The sequence below is a fragment of the Orcinus orca genome, chromosome 15 (genome assembly GCF_937001465.1).
Source record: "Orcinus orca chromosome 15, mOrcOrc1.1, whole genome shotgun sequence".
In the NCBI taxonomy this organism is placed as follows: Eukaryota; Metazoa; Chordata; class Mammalia; order Artiodactyla; family Delphinidae; genus Orcinus; species Orcinus orca.
The window spans coordinates 13,264,923-13,281,147 of NC_064573.1; the positions used below are offsets into that span (position 1 = coordinate 13,264,923).

The 16,225-nt window shown below is 32.8% G+C and overlaps 1 protein-coding gene across 8 annotated transcripts in view; it reads right to left on the minus strand.

Annotated features, from left to right (window-relative positions):
• The window catches only part of RELCH (RAB11 binding and LisH domain, coiled-coil and HEAT repeat containing), a 117,335-nt gene that overhangs the window by 89,429 nt on the left and 11,681 nt on the right, over positions 1–16,225 (minus strand). For 7 of the 8 annotated variants that reach the window (XR_007471692.1, XM_004268064.4, XM_012532418.3 and 4 more), the window contains exons 2-5: positions 13,906–13,995; positions 5,588–5,659; positions 5,422–5,477; positions 5,204–5,317 (exon numbers count right to left, since the gene is read on the minus strand). Coding sequence is in view for 7 of the 8 variants with exons in the window: in XM_004268064.4 (XP_004268112.1) it covers positions 5,204–5,317; positions 5,422–5,477; positions 5,588–5,659; positions 13,906–13,995 (332 nt within the window). In the remaining variant the exon portion in view is untranslated. The remainder of the gene's footprint in view (positions 1–5,203; positions 5,318–5,421; positions 5,478–5,587; positions 5,660–13,905; positions 13,996–16,225) is intronic. The other variant, XM_033424993.2, reaches the window with a different exon arrangement.

Consider the following 16,225-nt stretch of genomic DNA (forward strand, 5'->3'; position numbering starts at 1 on the left):
TTTACTATACTTGCAGATACAGAGATGAACAAGAGATCCTTTTAGCCTCAAGAAACTTATAGTCTAGTCAGGGAGACAAGAGATAATTGCAGTAATGATAAGTGCCACTAAGAGGGTAAAATCGGGGTATATGATCAAAAATAAAACAGGGCAAAAAGTTTTACACTTTGTCTAGAGACTAAACAGAGGAGAGTGAGGGCTCTATATAGCTCTGCTTTTAGGTCATTTGAAATTAGCACTAAATGTTGTTTAATGGTTAAAGAACAGGTTATTGATGAGCATTTCCACTGCCTTTCATAAAAAACAGCTTTACTGAGGTATATAATTAATACACAATAAACTGCATGATTTAAATCCACGAGCTAATTTAAAATGTACAATTTGATAAGTTTTGACATCTGTGTATACCCCTGAATAGATCACCACAATCAACAAGATTAACTTGTTCACTCCCAAAAGTTTTCTTGGCCCCTTTGTAATCCTTCCCTCTTATTCCTCATAGGTGCCCTGTTCCTAGGCAAATACTGACCTGTTTTCTGTCACTGTATAATAGTTTACATTTCTTAGAATTTTTTATAAATTCATACAGCAAGTACTATATTTGTCTGTTTTTTTTCACCCAAATTAATGATTAAGGATTTTCAGACTGATCTGTGTTGTTGTATCTGTCAGCAGTTCGTTCCTTTTTGTTGCTGTGTAGTATTCTACTATAAGGATATATTAAAATGTTTTATTCAACCGCCTGCTCTTGTATATTTGGGTTGTTACCCTGATTTTAGCTACCATAAATAAAGCTGCCGTGAACATTGTGAAGGAGTCTTTGTATGAACATATGCTTTCATTTCTTTTGGATTTTAATATCCATGAATGGAATGACCAGGTCATATAGTTGGTGAAGGTTTTAACTTTTTAAAGAAACTGCCAAAAAGTGTTCCAAACTGACTGTACCAGTTTGCATTCTCACTAGCAAAGATGAGATTTCTAGTTACTCCACATCTTTGCCAAGACTTGGTACAGTCTCAGACATTCTATTAAGTGTTATGGTATTCTCATTGTGACTTAATTTGCATTTCCCTAATGACTAAAGATGCTGAGCACCTTTTTCATGTGCTTATTTGCTATCCATATATGTTCTCTGTTGAAGTATCTGTTTAAATTTTTTTGTCCATGCTTTTAAAAATTGGGCTGTTTTCTTATTATTCAGTTTAGAGAGTTCTTTAAATATTCTGGATAAAGTCCTTTATCATATATGTTACTTGCAAATATTTCACCCATTTATGGCTTACCTTTTCATTTGCTTAGAGTGGCTCTCAAAGAGCAGAAGTTATTGATTTTGATGAGAACAATTTTGCTGAAGAACACCATACTTTTGGTGTCATATATAAGAAATCTTGGCCTATCTTCCAAGGTTGCAATGAATTTTTTCCATGTTTTCTTCTAGGAGCCTTATGGTTTTAGAAGTTAAAGCTATGATCCATTTGAATTAATTTTTGTAGATGGTGTGAGGTATGGTTTGAAATTCATTTTTGGAGGTCTACAGATATCAAAATGTTCCAGTACCAATTATAAAAAAGACTGTCCTTTCTGAATGAAATTTACTTTGCATTCTGTCAGACATCAAAAGATCATCTATGCATAAATTAATCTCTTGACTCTCTATTATGTTCTATTGATCTATTTGTCTACCTTTATGCCAATAAGATACTGTCTAAACTACAATATCTTGAAGTCAGGTAGCTGAAGTCCCCCAATTTTGTTCTTCTTTATTAAAGTTGTTTTGGCTATACTGTGTTATTTCCATATGAATTTTAGAATAAACTAATTAATCTCTACAAAAAACACTGGTGAGATTTTGATTGGGATTGCACTGAAAATACAAATCAATTTGCTGAAACTGACACTCTGACAATATTGAATCTTCTGATATATGAGCACAATGTATCTCTTCATTTATGTCTTCTTTACTTTCTCTCAGCATGTATAATAGTTTTTAATGTATAATCCTTTATCAGATTTATCCCTAAGTATTTCCTATTTTTTGATACTTTTGTAAATGGTATCTTTAAAAGTTCAATGTTTATTTGTTGCTAGTATACAGAAATATGATTCACTTTTGTTTACTGATCTTGTATCTTACAACTTTGCTAACATCATGTATTAGCTATAGTATCTTTTTTTTTTTGGCCCTGCCACATGGCATGCAGCATCTTAGTTCCCCAAGCAGGGATTGAACCCACACCCCCTGCAGTGGAAGCGTGGAGTCTTAACCACTGGACCGCCAGGAAGTCCCTATAGTATTTTTTTTATGTAGTCCACAGGATTTTCTACATATACAATCATGTTACCAGTGAATTTAGAGTTTTATTTCTTCTTTTCCAAAATGTGTGCCTTTTATTTCTTTTTCTTGCCTTGTGTTGGCTAGAATCTTCAGTATGATGTTCAGTAGAAGTAGTGAGAACAGATATCCTTGTTTTATTCCTTATCTTTTATCATTAAGCATGATGTTAGTGATAGTTTTTCTGTAAATATCTTTTATGAGATTGAGGAAATTCCTCATTTCTTTCAAGTTTTTATGGGAAATGCATGTTATGTCAAATGCTTTCTTCTGAGATAAGATTTTTTTCTCTTTTAAAAAGTTTCTTAAAATGGTGAATTACAGTGACTGATTTTTGGATTAAATCAACCTTGCATTCCTTGGATAAACCATTTGGTCATGATGTATTAGCATTTTTACATATTATTGGATTTGATATAGTAAAATATAGAATTATATAGAATTTCTGCATCCAATTCACAAGGAAAATGACCCTGTATTTTCTTTGTTTGCAATGTTTTTTATCTGACTTTGATATCAGAATTATTCTGGTCTCATAGAATGAGTTTGGAAGTATTCCCTTCTCTTCAGTTTCTGGAAGAGTTTGTGGAGAAGCGGTATTACTTCTTCCTTAAATGCCTGGTAGATTTTACAAGTGAAGTTATCTAGACCTAGAGTTTTCTTTGTCGGAAGGTTTTTAAGTACAAATTCAATTTCTTTAATAAATACAAAGTTCCTCAAATCTATTTCTTCTTGAATGAGCTTTGGCAATTATCTTCTTTCAAGAAAAGTTGCTCATAACATTCCCATTTTATCCTTTTAATATGAGTAAAATTTAGGGACTTCCCTGGTGGTCCAGTGGTTAAGTCTCTGTGCTCCCAATGCAGGGATCCTGGGTTTGTTCCCTGGTTAGGGAACTAGATCCCGCATGCCGCAACTAAGAGCCCGCACGCGACAATGAAGGTTCCGCGTGCTGCAACTAAAGACCCAGCGCAGACAAATAAGTAAATAAATACTTTAAAAAAGAAAAGAAATCCAGTGGTATATATTTAAAAAATATATAATAAGTAAAATTTATAGTGATATAACCTTGCTCATTCCAGATTTGGATAATTTGCTTCTTCTCTCTTTTTCCTAATGAGTCAGGCTAGAGGTTTTCCAATTTCATTAACCTCAAAAACTCAGTTTTTTATTTTATTAGCTTTTCTCTATTGTTTTCTGTTGCCTATATCATTGATTTACACTCTCATTTTTAATATTTCCTTTCTTCTGCTTACTTTGGGCTTTGCTTAGTTTTCTTTTTCTAGTTTCTTAAAGTAGAAGCTGATTTTCATCAATTTGAAATCTTCCTTCTTTTATATTATAAACATTTTGGTGTCATAAACTTTCCTGTAGCTTTAGCTACATCCTGCAAATTTTGATGGTTTTGTTTTCATCTTCATTCAGCTCAAAATACTTCATAATTTCCCTTTTGATTTCTTCTTTAACTTATGTGTTATTTGGAAATATTTAAAATCCTCTTAAATACTGACTTGCTTTATCACCTACATCTATTTAATAGATATAATATGATCTATTTTGATAAGTGACCCATACGTATTTGAAAACATGTATTCAGCTATTGAAAGATGAAGTTTTATAAATTCTACTTATGTAAAGTTAGTTGACAGCATAGCACAAGTGTTCTATATCCTAAATGATTTTCTATTACCTTATTCTATCAATTATTGAGAGAGCCAGCTTGAAATCTCCAGTAATTTCTGCCTTTTAATTGTAAGGATAGATCATTTATATTTAAAGTGAGTATTGATATGGCTGGGTTTTAAATCTGCCATCTTGCTATTGTTTTCTGTGTGTGCCATCTATTCTTTGTTCCCTTTTTCTTCTTTTTCTGCCTTCTTTTTGGCCTCTCAATGTTTCTCATATATTCAACATATTTCTTATTCATTGTTTAGTTGATCATTAACCTAAATTTGTGATAAAACATGATTAACCTGAAATATAATCACAGTATAACATTATTTATATTAGGTAAATATTAGTTTAATGTCTTTTATATAGTTGAGTAAAACTACCATTTAATAAAGAATAACTATATATTTTATTAAATTTAGTTTTTGCCAAATACATTACAATAACTGAGGGAGTAACTGTACTGCTATCTTCCTTAGAGAACTTCTATTTTTGCTACTTTTATTTTTGCTAAATGATCCATGGGATAGTTTATGGACCAATGGGATATACCTGATTTAAAATGATAGCCTCCTGATTTCTATACAATACACTCCTTGGTATTTACTTTACTAAGGTACAAGATTCAAACTGACCTATTCGCACTAAGAAGTCAAAATATTCCAGAGTTACGAGATAACACTAAACAAAGCATCATTTCTTTTCCTATAAGATTTTATCAGTAAAATAATGAGGTTCTAAGATTGGCTCCTATTCAGAGACACAACTCATATTCTCTTATTCAAAATATTCTCTCTTAAATGCTGTTATCTATCATCTTAATTATTATAGTGTTACTGAAGAGGTTTTAGTTAAACTGAATTTATAAGTACACATTAATCTGTACTACTAAGTAAATGTTTTAAAGTTAAAAAAAAAAAGCACATTTTATAAATACGTGGAAATATGAGTAGATTACATAGTTATAAGGGGAGTTGTAAAAAGCTCCCTGGAAAGAATGAGAAGTCTTTATGTAGAAAGAGGAAATCTATAAGCCAACAGAATACTAGACTGGGAAGCCTTATGGAATTTTACAATATGTACAACTTTTCGAAAAACTAAAGAAACTAGATAAAAGAGAAAATAAGTATATTATAAATTAAAAAGGAAACAAATCATCACTTATTAAAAAAAAAGAAAACCGAAAAGAAATTGTACCTGATCATCATTTTCATCTGAAAAGGTTATTGATGTCAGCTTGTAGTTATTCTTCAATAAAAATTCATTGACTAAGAAGTTTAGAGCTCTCTTTTCAAGAGGTTTGATTGGCTCCTAGAGATAAATAAAAGACAGATACAATACTGTAAGTCTTCTTCCTTCAATACTTGTGCTACCATTTCATATGGAAGATACTTTTAGATCTGTCATTCACCCACCTGAATTTCAGGACTTGATTTGTAATTTTTTCGTTCCTGTAAAGGAACTTCGTGTTCTGGTGGAAGAAAATATGAATAATATTTTACTATTTTACATTAGAAAATACCTCAGCTACTTCTACATTGTCAAAGTAGAAAATGTCTCAAAAAAGTTTATGTACACCACCTGCAGCCTTTGTCAGGTTGGCTCGGAGGGCCTGAATGGTCTCCTTGGCTTTCCGTAGTTCAAACTCCAGGACTGGACAGGGATTTGGAATAAACACACACAGGCATCCAACCAAGAAAAGGGAAACAAAAATAAAAAAATAAAAAGCAAGGATGGGTATGAAAAAAAAATACAATTTGTATTGAAAACAGAAAGCATGCAATCTTTATGAAACTTGTGAACGCATGCAGCAGAGTTGATTTGCAAGCAAACTGGTGAATGTTTTCCATAGTTTTAGAATACAGGGGACTACTGATCAAATGTTCCAGCTGTCTGACAAGGAATAGCTCTATTTAAAAGTAAAATCTATGGCATACTCTCCTTTAGGTAAATAAAAATCTTAGTAATTTAGGTGGTTGTGTTTCACTCAGTCTAGGTAAGAAATGTAATGGAATGTTTTCAGGTGACATAATTTTAGGGGAAAAGACAAAAATTAGATGAAGTCCTAGCAAATACACTTAAAGAAAATCTTAGGATTAAAAAAAATGTATTTTAAAATGCATTATCTAGAATAATGTTATAAATCAACATACAGAAACATTAGTGAATATAGTCCTTCATTAAGATGTTGAAAGAACAGGGTTTAAATATTTAACAAATGTGGGATGCCTATCAATTTTTCTACAAACAAGTATGTCTTCTATAAACAAGCACAGATATGTTAAACATATATCTAAAAAAAAGTTCTGAGGGGGTTATTTTAGGTTTCATTTAAAGCCAAAGGATAGAAATAGTTTGTCTTTTAATTTACAATTAAGATCATTCTAAAGCAAATGATTGAGTACAATTCTACAAGTGTGGTAATCTAAGGATACTGAGTAAATTTAAGTAGAATTTCAAAGTTTCTGACAACTCTTCAAATAGATATTTGTTCATAGTAAGAGGTACTAATGAAACTTAAAGATTTCTCCTATTACCACAGAGTCTGATTATAAGATAAACATGAATACTGAGGAGACGTTTTAATGAGCTCTTTAAAATGTTTCATCATGAGCAAGATTTAACTATATGTGTCTTTGCTGGGAATTTTCTTTAAAATATATAAATACTGCTCTGAAGAAAAAGCAAGCTTAGATGTGGGGGAAAAAAGCCATTTGTGTGAAGTAAAGCTCTGAGAAAATTAAGTGATCTTTGTCACAATTGGATATTTAAAAAAATTATAATTTAAATAGTTCTGCATAAAAATTAGCAAATTTAACACTTTAAAGATGCATTTTTTCCTCATTGACTAATAAACAGAATAAAGAAGATGGCAAATGAAATGCTATCAGAGACAACAAGGCTATAAAAATATATGGAAAAAATAGAATTCACTCAGTTTGCATATTTTCATTAAAAACTTAAGATGTAACTGAATCACATCTGGTACATTAAAGCCAATTATTTTGATGCACAGAATTTCCCTGCAGCAACACGGAAGCACAACTAAAAATCAGATGACATGTTATGTGACTATTTCTTTTTTGTTAGTCAGCAATGCTGATCTGCAAATATTTCTGTGCAACAAAGTTAAAACATTTCCTAAAACTCAACACTTCTGGAAACTCTTAGAGTTTGTGTTTAAAGTCAGACTGCACACATTCAATGTGTTAGGTAAGTACAGAATAGGTTTACTTTTCTTTTTATTTCAAAACTTTAGGTAATTTATTTTGATTTAAAAGCACTTAACTATACCACAAGCAAAATGAGTATACATATTATGCTTCCAGAATCACTTACAATTTACTAACATATTACAGAACAATTGCAGATCAGAAATGCCCTGCACCAGAATGAAAGAAATATGAAAAAAATAAATTTAAAAAAAACTGGTTAAAACACAAACTGTGAAAAAAACTCAGATTCAACTGGTGAAAGTTTAGGTGACCAAGAGCAAAACACTAAATGATCAAGGCACAGAAAGCCAGAAAAACCCATGTCAGACGGCAAGAATTTATATTTTTATGCACATCTACACATACATTGCCAAATGTCATTAAAAGGTACCAATGCTCTGGAAAGATAGTGCTTATCAAAATGAATTCACTCTGCTGCATGTTTCTTAATATACAATATAGACTTTAAAAGACAAAGGCATATCTTTGAAGCCATAGCACATCTCTATAAAGGCACAGTATGATCAAGTATTTGCAGTTATGTGAGAAAGTTTCACAAGAAAGGTCTGGACAGCTATATTTACACATATATAAATTTGTCACTTCTTCATTAAAAAAATATTGGATTAAATCTCAAAATTTATTATCCTGTAAAGAGATACATTGTACCAAGCAACCTCCAAGTATTTTTCAAATATTATAATTCTTCATAAAAATGTTTGAAGAAGTACATGTTTTTAAAAAACACTGTAGGAAACAACTACCAGCCTGCTCACTCCACTATTCCAACCCTCCACTAGCCCAACCCTGCTGAATGCAATTTTATTGGAACTAAAGTAATCGCAGACATAGGTATATTCTAATACTGCATATTACAATCTTACCAAAATATTTAATGACTAAGTCAGTATAAGCAATTCTAGATTAGTTGAGATAGTTATTTCCTAAATAGGGTTGGATAATACTGGCATTATATCAGGGGTACTTGAGAGCTTCAAGATCAGGTGCTGGTGACTTGGGATATATACAATTGACCATGTCAAGACACCAAAGGTGCAGTGTTAAATTTCAAAGCAGAAAGAAATATTGATTCTTTGTTGCCCCAACTAAATATATTACTAATATTATCTTGAAATATTTGTTAGTCTTACTTCTTTTGGCACAAAACTCAAAATAATACATATTTTAGATCTTTCCTATAATACTGATCAGAATATTATAGTGGTAATAAAATACCACTTCCCCATCCTTAATACTTATTTTATTATCCCAGGAAAGGTTCTAGGAAAAGAGGAAAATTCTCATAAGAATATGAATTAGAATAAAAATAGATTCCTAAAATAATACAAAAATCCCCAGGCAGTACCATCACCACTCCTTCTGGGTTTAGAGAATGCTCCCTGCCTATTACAGACCTAAGAAAGGTAGAGGACTGTTACGCATGACCTAGCAAATAGTGAGAAATAAATGAACGGAAGCAAGATGCAATCTCCGTGGTTTGTAGACATTTAGTTTTCTATATTCTTCTGAGGGGGAAAAAATTCCTCCTCCTTAAACTTTAAAAGAAGAAAATTCTTCCCATTATTGTTCCTCCTGCTCAGGTTCTCTTACAGATTCCTCTATCATTCATCTCAAAGTTGGTGTTTCCCAGAGTGTCCTCCCTGGTCCTTTTCTTATTCTATATACTGGGATGATAAACATTTCACTCTTACAGTTTTACTCTCAACAGTACTCTTAAGATTCAGAAATCTTTAAACTTCTTCCCCAAGATAAACAGGGCTACCTGTTTATCAACTGGACATGCCCACTTGAATGTCTCATAAACTTTGAATTTGATCCTATCTAAATGAACTTCATCATCTTCCTCTCAAATCTGTCTTCCCTCCTCCTGCAGTATCTCTTCATTAAGGGCACCACTATCTACCAAGAGGCCCAAATAAGAAACCTGGAGATTACTCTTCACTTACCTCTTGCCCTTACTCCCACATTAATTCAATGTCAAGCCATAATGATTCCAGCCCTTGAATCCTAAATAACCATTCATCTCAATTGTCTCTGCAATTGTCCTAGTTCAGACCTTTATGACTTATATAAATTTTAACAATTTACAACTCACATCAAAGGCTTGTTGCCCTTAAAAGGCTTGTTGGAGCATCTATCCTATTTTAAATCATACAAAACCATAAATAAGATTTAAGTAAAGTTGAAAATAAGAAAAACAAAAAGTACTGCAAACAGGAGGTAAAGATATTTGTACTAAGGAAAAATATATTATAATAAGACAGATAGGCTTATTTAATCCTGATAAAGCTGGATATGTATGCTGCAGCCCAACAGCTAAGGAATGAGAGGGCTACTGATGATGCTTCTTACCCGGGGGTAAGGCCAGGTTAACCCACAGGCAAAAATTTGAATTTCATTTCAGAATGTTTACTAGATTACGTAGGCTTAAAAAGGCTTCATATGTCTACTTTGTTGTTTATTGTTCCCAGAACAGTATAATACCTTGAATATAGAGGACTCAGCAAATGTTAGTTGTATGAATGGGCATTCCAGTACTTGATGCCATATCTAATAAATCTAAACATCAGTGATCTTACCAGCATTCAGTAGTGTCTTTCCCTGCAAATTGGAAAGAACAGTTTCTGCAGTTCTCTAGATCCCAATACAAAAATTAAGGTATGAACTAGAGAAGTAATACAGTAACAGGTAGAGGTATGAAAACAAAATCAGAGACTCTGATGCTAAAAGATGGATCAGGTGAACCTGAGACAGGGATACAGATGGTTCTAAAATCAACAAGTTCCTTATCACTAGTTCCAAAGTACTGAACATTTATTTGTATTACAGATATAGACAGGTTTTAGTACAAATTCCTTGACGGCAGAAACTCTGTCTATTTCATGCGTCTGTATCTAGCGCCTAACATAATACCTAATATGTAGCAGATGCTCAAAATGTCTAATTAAAGCATGGCAATCCCAATATCTAGAACATAGATGTCCCTTGCTATCTTGAAGAAAACTTGAAAATTTAACAGCTACACTGTATGTACACTGTACAGCTTTGTTTAATAACATATAGAAAGGCTTTTACTAAAAAGTCAGTTAAATTAAGCTCATTTTGGTTTGGTGTCTACTAAATTCAGAAGTGGAAAATATTTGAAATGAAATGCTTTTGAAATTTTACTTTTTTGGAAAGAAAATGACTATGTTGAAACAGTCTTGTATGGGAAAGATAAGATTCTGCTATCCACATGAATGTACCGATGAGTCAAAGCTCCAGCCTGGTACTTAAAGATACATCGTGAGCCCTGGAATAAAAACCTATATGTTCACATCTTGATTTTGCCCTTTAGCCATATGGAGGCTACTGGGAAAATTTTTCAATCTTGGTAAGCTTTTCAGTTTTCTGATCTATAAAATAAGGATATCATGACCTATCTTGAAGGATTGTTAACAAGGTTAAGTAAGTATTTTATATAAAGCAACCGGAACAGTGCCTGGCACAGAGCAGGTGCTCAATAAACATTTGCCCATTTAGAGATCTTTTCCTCTTTAAAGGAACACCTGTACAGACTTGAAAAAATAACCAGATATTTAAATTTAGGGAAAAGATGATAAGAATGATGCTGAACCCACATGTAGTAGTATATATATGTCTCATAAACAGCAACAGTTTATTAAAGGCTGGAGCAGACCCTACATTTGCATCGTGGGGCAGTGGACTCAATATCTGTATTATCTATAATCTCCTTCTGCCCAAGACTGGTATACGAAAATAAAAGAGATTTTTATTCTTTCTCAGTGAGGTTTACACGTGATCCAATGATAGATGGCAGGATAATTATCTTTTCTGGATTGTTCATTTTTCGATTAGTTTCTAAGTTACTAGCAATGGTTAGCAAAGAGCCAAAATTTTTTTTGTAAATGGGAATTGTGATTAATTGAAATTTTCATCCACGTATCACACATTTGGTTCAATAATAGGCGATGGCACAAGAGCATTAAAAGTCTAAATGCCATTCTCTTGGAATAACATACATTTCCTTCCCTTTTCCAGTGAAGATGGAAGACAGCATTCAGTCACTCATTTACACTGAAGTATAGTTGATTTACAATATTGTGTTGAGCTTCAGGGGTACAGCATAGTCATTTGATTTTTTTGTATATTATATTTCGTTACAGGTTATTACAAATTAGGTATAATGCCCTGTGCTACAGAGGGCATTGTTTACCTATTGTTTGTGTATCTATTGTTGTTTATCTATTTTATGTAGAGTAGTTTGTATCTGTTAATCCCATACTCCTAATTTGTCCCATCCTCTCCTCCCTCTCCCCTTTGGGGAACCATAAGATTGTTTTCTAGTCTACAACTCTGTTTCTGTTTTACGTTGATATATAGATTCATTGGTATTATTTTTTAGACTCCACATATAAGTGACACCACATAGTATTTCTTTCTCAAGACAGCATATATTTATACATTAGCATTATATAGTAAGCAAAAATTACTTTATCTCCCCAAACTTAGAGATAAGAATATAATCTTTAGATTAAAAATATAAGGTCAAAACTACCAAATATTTAAAATATTCACTCTTAGTTATGCTTAGTTATAACATATTGCTTAATTATAACATCTTGCTTCTATATCATTGTTCCCCCTAATTAGAAATACTAAAATACCTAAATACTGAGAATAATGATGAACCTCTTAAATTTTACTAAGTCTAAAATTTAGGTTTTCAAACAAAAATTAAAGGGAAGAAAATAATTATGTGGTCTATTTCTGGGTAGAAGTTATTTTCTGATACATAACCATCTGAACAACAATACAATATACAAAACTAAATATATTTGGTTAGTCTCTAATAAACCAAAATACCATACATTTAATACTTAACATATAACAGAAAACACAGAATAGCTAACATTTACTATATAATTAAATATAACAATGCCACTTAACAAATGATATAATTAGTAGGATAAGTCTGTTCTAAAATTATTCAAATAATTCCCATTTGATTTGCTAATTTTCAGACAGTACTGATGTGATTTCTTTTTTGATACAGCTTTCAATTAATAATGCTTATGACTAAATCATGACTTGATATATGGAGCTGCATTAAACTCTTCCAATGACTTCTCCATTCAATTGATAATGCTATTGTTCTCACTGCTGAATCCTCTCTTAGCCTCTGTTGAACTAAAAACAATTACATCATTTTTTTCCCCTAACTCAGGGAAGAGATTAGGGAAAGAGAGATTTTTTAAACATTCAATAGCTCTATTCTTGAGTTATAAATGAAAACCACATATTGGAATGTCATTTTAACCAGGTCAAACCTCATCCTTCATGCTAAGAGGTAGCATACAGTGCAGTCAGTTGTGGGCTCTGCTGCTGGGTTATCTGCATTCAAGTCTTAGCTCTGCCACTAAAGTCTTAATAATCTCTGAGTGCCTCAGTTTCTTGGGGAGGGGAGGATGATGATAATTCTATAACTCAAAGAGTTAATATCCATTTACAACAGTGTCCAGAATGGAGCAAGTGCTATATAAAAATTAGCACTCACTTTTATTCATAATGACTATGACAGGCAAACATTTGGTAGGTTTTAACAAACTTGTCCCAGTAAATGGAAGAAAAATATTTCCCTCACAGGCTCCCATCTGTCCCACGTGGCATCCTTCCTGTGCCAGGTGTGCCCACCATTCTGGTGGATTAAAATACCTAACTGATGTCTGTCTGCTTCCCATCTATCTCAGAGTCAACGTCCTATGAAAACTACAATTCCAATAAGACATTCAAAAATTACTTCAATAACAGACAGCCACAGCCTTGAAGCACCAGAAAAGTACCAGTCACTTGACACCTGAGGAGCCAGAGCTGCTACACTGGTAAATCCCAGGGTGGACCCCCAGAAGAATCCAACTGGCCTCATGTGATGTGGGCAGAACACAGAGGGTACAAATTGGTTTTCTGAAGTCCCTACAGATCCAGTGGTGATGCCTAAAAGGCAGAAATGGTGGGAGGATGGAGAGGGGAAGGAGATTGGAATGAGAAACCAAGCAACTAATAAGGATGTTGGCCTTCTTTTTGGAATGGGCAAGGTCCTGGAGGCCCCTGATGGACCAAGCATTAACCCTTTATTTTCTGGATCACAGGCAAGTCAAGAGAAGTTTCTGGAGAGATGCAGTGATGGCCAGGGAGCATCCAGGGAACCAAGCAAAATTTTATTCACCAACCAGCATAGAAGTATTTAAACCAATTTTAACAATCAGTAGAGCTGTACTGGTATATAACACATGAATATTACTCAGCCCTGGTTTGGAGGATAAAAGGAATGAGGAGGCCAATGACCAACTAACTTTGTACTAAACCATGGCTAACTTAAACCTCTTTTACACCAGTTGTATAACTACATGGTTGTAAACTACTGGCTACAAGCAGAATTCAGCAAACTGTAGGTGTGCATAACCAAAAATTCAGAGCACCACTGGAAAGAGCAGTTGGGGGCTGGGATGTTCCCCTCAGCCAATAAATTAGTAACATAACTTTGTATAATAACTATATCAATATATTCACATATCAAATTATAGAAAGAAGAGAATTCTTCAAGTCATTTTATTATTTCTGGAATGTCCAAAAATCCAAATCTGTGTTTACAATCTTACTCACCTGCCACTCTCTCATCCGTTTCCCTGTTACCATCATCTGAATATCTTGCAAAGTCTAAAGAATCAAGGGTACTGATGCTCCCAGCCCGATCTGTAATAAACCAAAAAAAAAAAATAGAATTAAACAGATTTTTATTTAACTGCCAAAATAAGGGATTGGAAATCAATTAGCTAAGATTTTTTTTTCCAGTGAATAAACTGTGACTCTAAGATATAGGAATTCTATTAAAACAATAAGGTAAAAATGCTCAAACCAATTAAGCTACTTTGAAGTAACTCATGTTTCCCTGCCCAGATCTCTAACTAACTCCTGAATAATGGACACACAGGATATAATGCAAGCCCAGCTAAGGACAACAAAACTGTAAACAGTTTGAATTTTATTCCAAGTACAATGGAAAACAACAAAAACACATACATTTTTGGAAAATCATTTTGGCTGCTGTAAGGAAAGTGATTTGTAGAGAGACCAGTTAAGAGGCTACTATGTAAATCAATTACACTTTAATATAAAATAACAATTAAAAAAAAAGAGGCTATTAGAGTCATGTAGGTGAGAGATGATCACATTTGGCCTAGAATAGAGGTAGTAGAAATGTGAGAAGTGTTCAGGGTTATTTTTTGATGTAGAACCAACATGTCCTGGTAGTGAAATGGATGTGGGTTTAAGTAAAAGAAAGTAAACAAGATAATTCCTAAAGACTTCATTTATTGAATTTGTAATATGGGATGCAAAAGGCAAATGAAGGGGTTTCAAGAGTTCTGTGTTTTAAGTGCATGGTGGTAGTGGGGAGTGTCCCTAGCTTTTGCCAGATTTTTAAGTGTCCCTAAACAGAAAAACACGATGTAAACATTCTCACTTAAAGGAAGAAATCAATGCTGATACTCACTAAAGGAGATCTAGTTAGCTAATGCAAAGAAGGGACAAATGAGAGGCTAGGTCAACTCATTCTATTAAATCATGCTACTTACATAGTGTCTACTGTTTATATATTGCTCTAAGGAATAGATTATCTGTGTTTAGAAAGCACAGTCTGGACAAATGAATGCAAGTTACAGAAATAAAGATTTGAACTCCACGTAGGGCTCCCTCACCTCCTTTTAAAACAATTAGTACATGCCAATAATTGAAATGGTTGACTCTTCAAATACAGCTATGTCATTATCAATGTACCACTTATCTTTAAATTCCTATTAAGTGAAATTCTATATATAGTACTCTTCTGAGAACACTGTTTCTATTCACAGAAGCATTTAATTCCCCTGCAATTTAATTATATCTGATAAATAACAACTTGCTATTAACTTAAGTTTTAAGACAGCATAAACAAATAACAGAAAATCAAGTATTACAGTACCATTCATTAGAGCATAATTTATTTTAAGCATAAACCAAGAAACACCAAATAACAATAGTAACCACAGAAATCTAGAAAGTTCATATTAAATATAGGCTGAACTCAGGAACATTACTCAGCAATTAAAAAAAAACTATTGAGATATATGCCACAACATGACTGAATCTCAATGCTTTATGCTGAATGATAGAAGCCTTACGCAGAGTATATAATGTATAATTTCATTTACATGAACTCTTAGAATAGGCAGTAGTAATTTATGGTAGAAAAAAATCATTATAGTGGTTCTTGGAGTGGGGGGCTGAAAGGGGTGGGGACTGACTGACCGGAAAGGAGCATGAGGGAACTTTCTGGGGTGAGAGTAATGTTCTATATATTGACAGGAGTTTGGGTTATCATGAACTGTTAAGTATGATGTTGGTTGTTGATTCTGGATAAATATTTTTCTATTATGTTAAGTATCTATCTAATGTTAGTTTTCTAAGTGTTTTCTAGTATTTTCAATCACACATACAAGCCTAGGTTAGAGTATTTTCAATCACACATACAGGCCTAGGTTAGAGCCTATTTGATCACCATATATCATTCCTCCATTATACTGTTACTATTTCTCTAAAAGTTTCAAAGAAATCACCTATGCAATAGGAAGAGTTCTTGGGGAAAGCAAACACTGCTTAATTTTTGACTTGGTATTATTATGGCCATTGAAAAATATATTCTAATTATTTTTTTTAGTTCCAAGCCAACAATTTTATATTCTCCAAGAAAAAAAGTTCTAATGTCTTTTTAACTAACAATAACTATAGTATCATAAAAGAAATCTCCTAATTTATTAAAATTTATTCCATGTCAGAAAAAAATTATAGAAGGAAGTAATTTTAACTTTGATGGGGCTAACGTATAGATTTTGTACATAAAATGTACTTTGGAATTTAAGACTAATAGGTAATATTACAGCTCTTA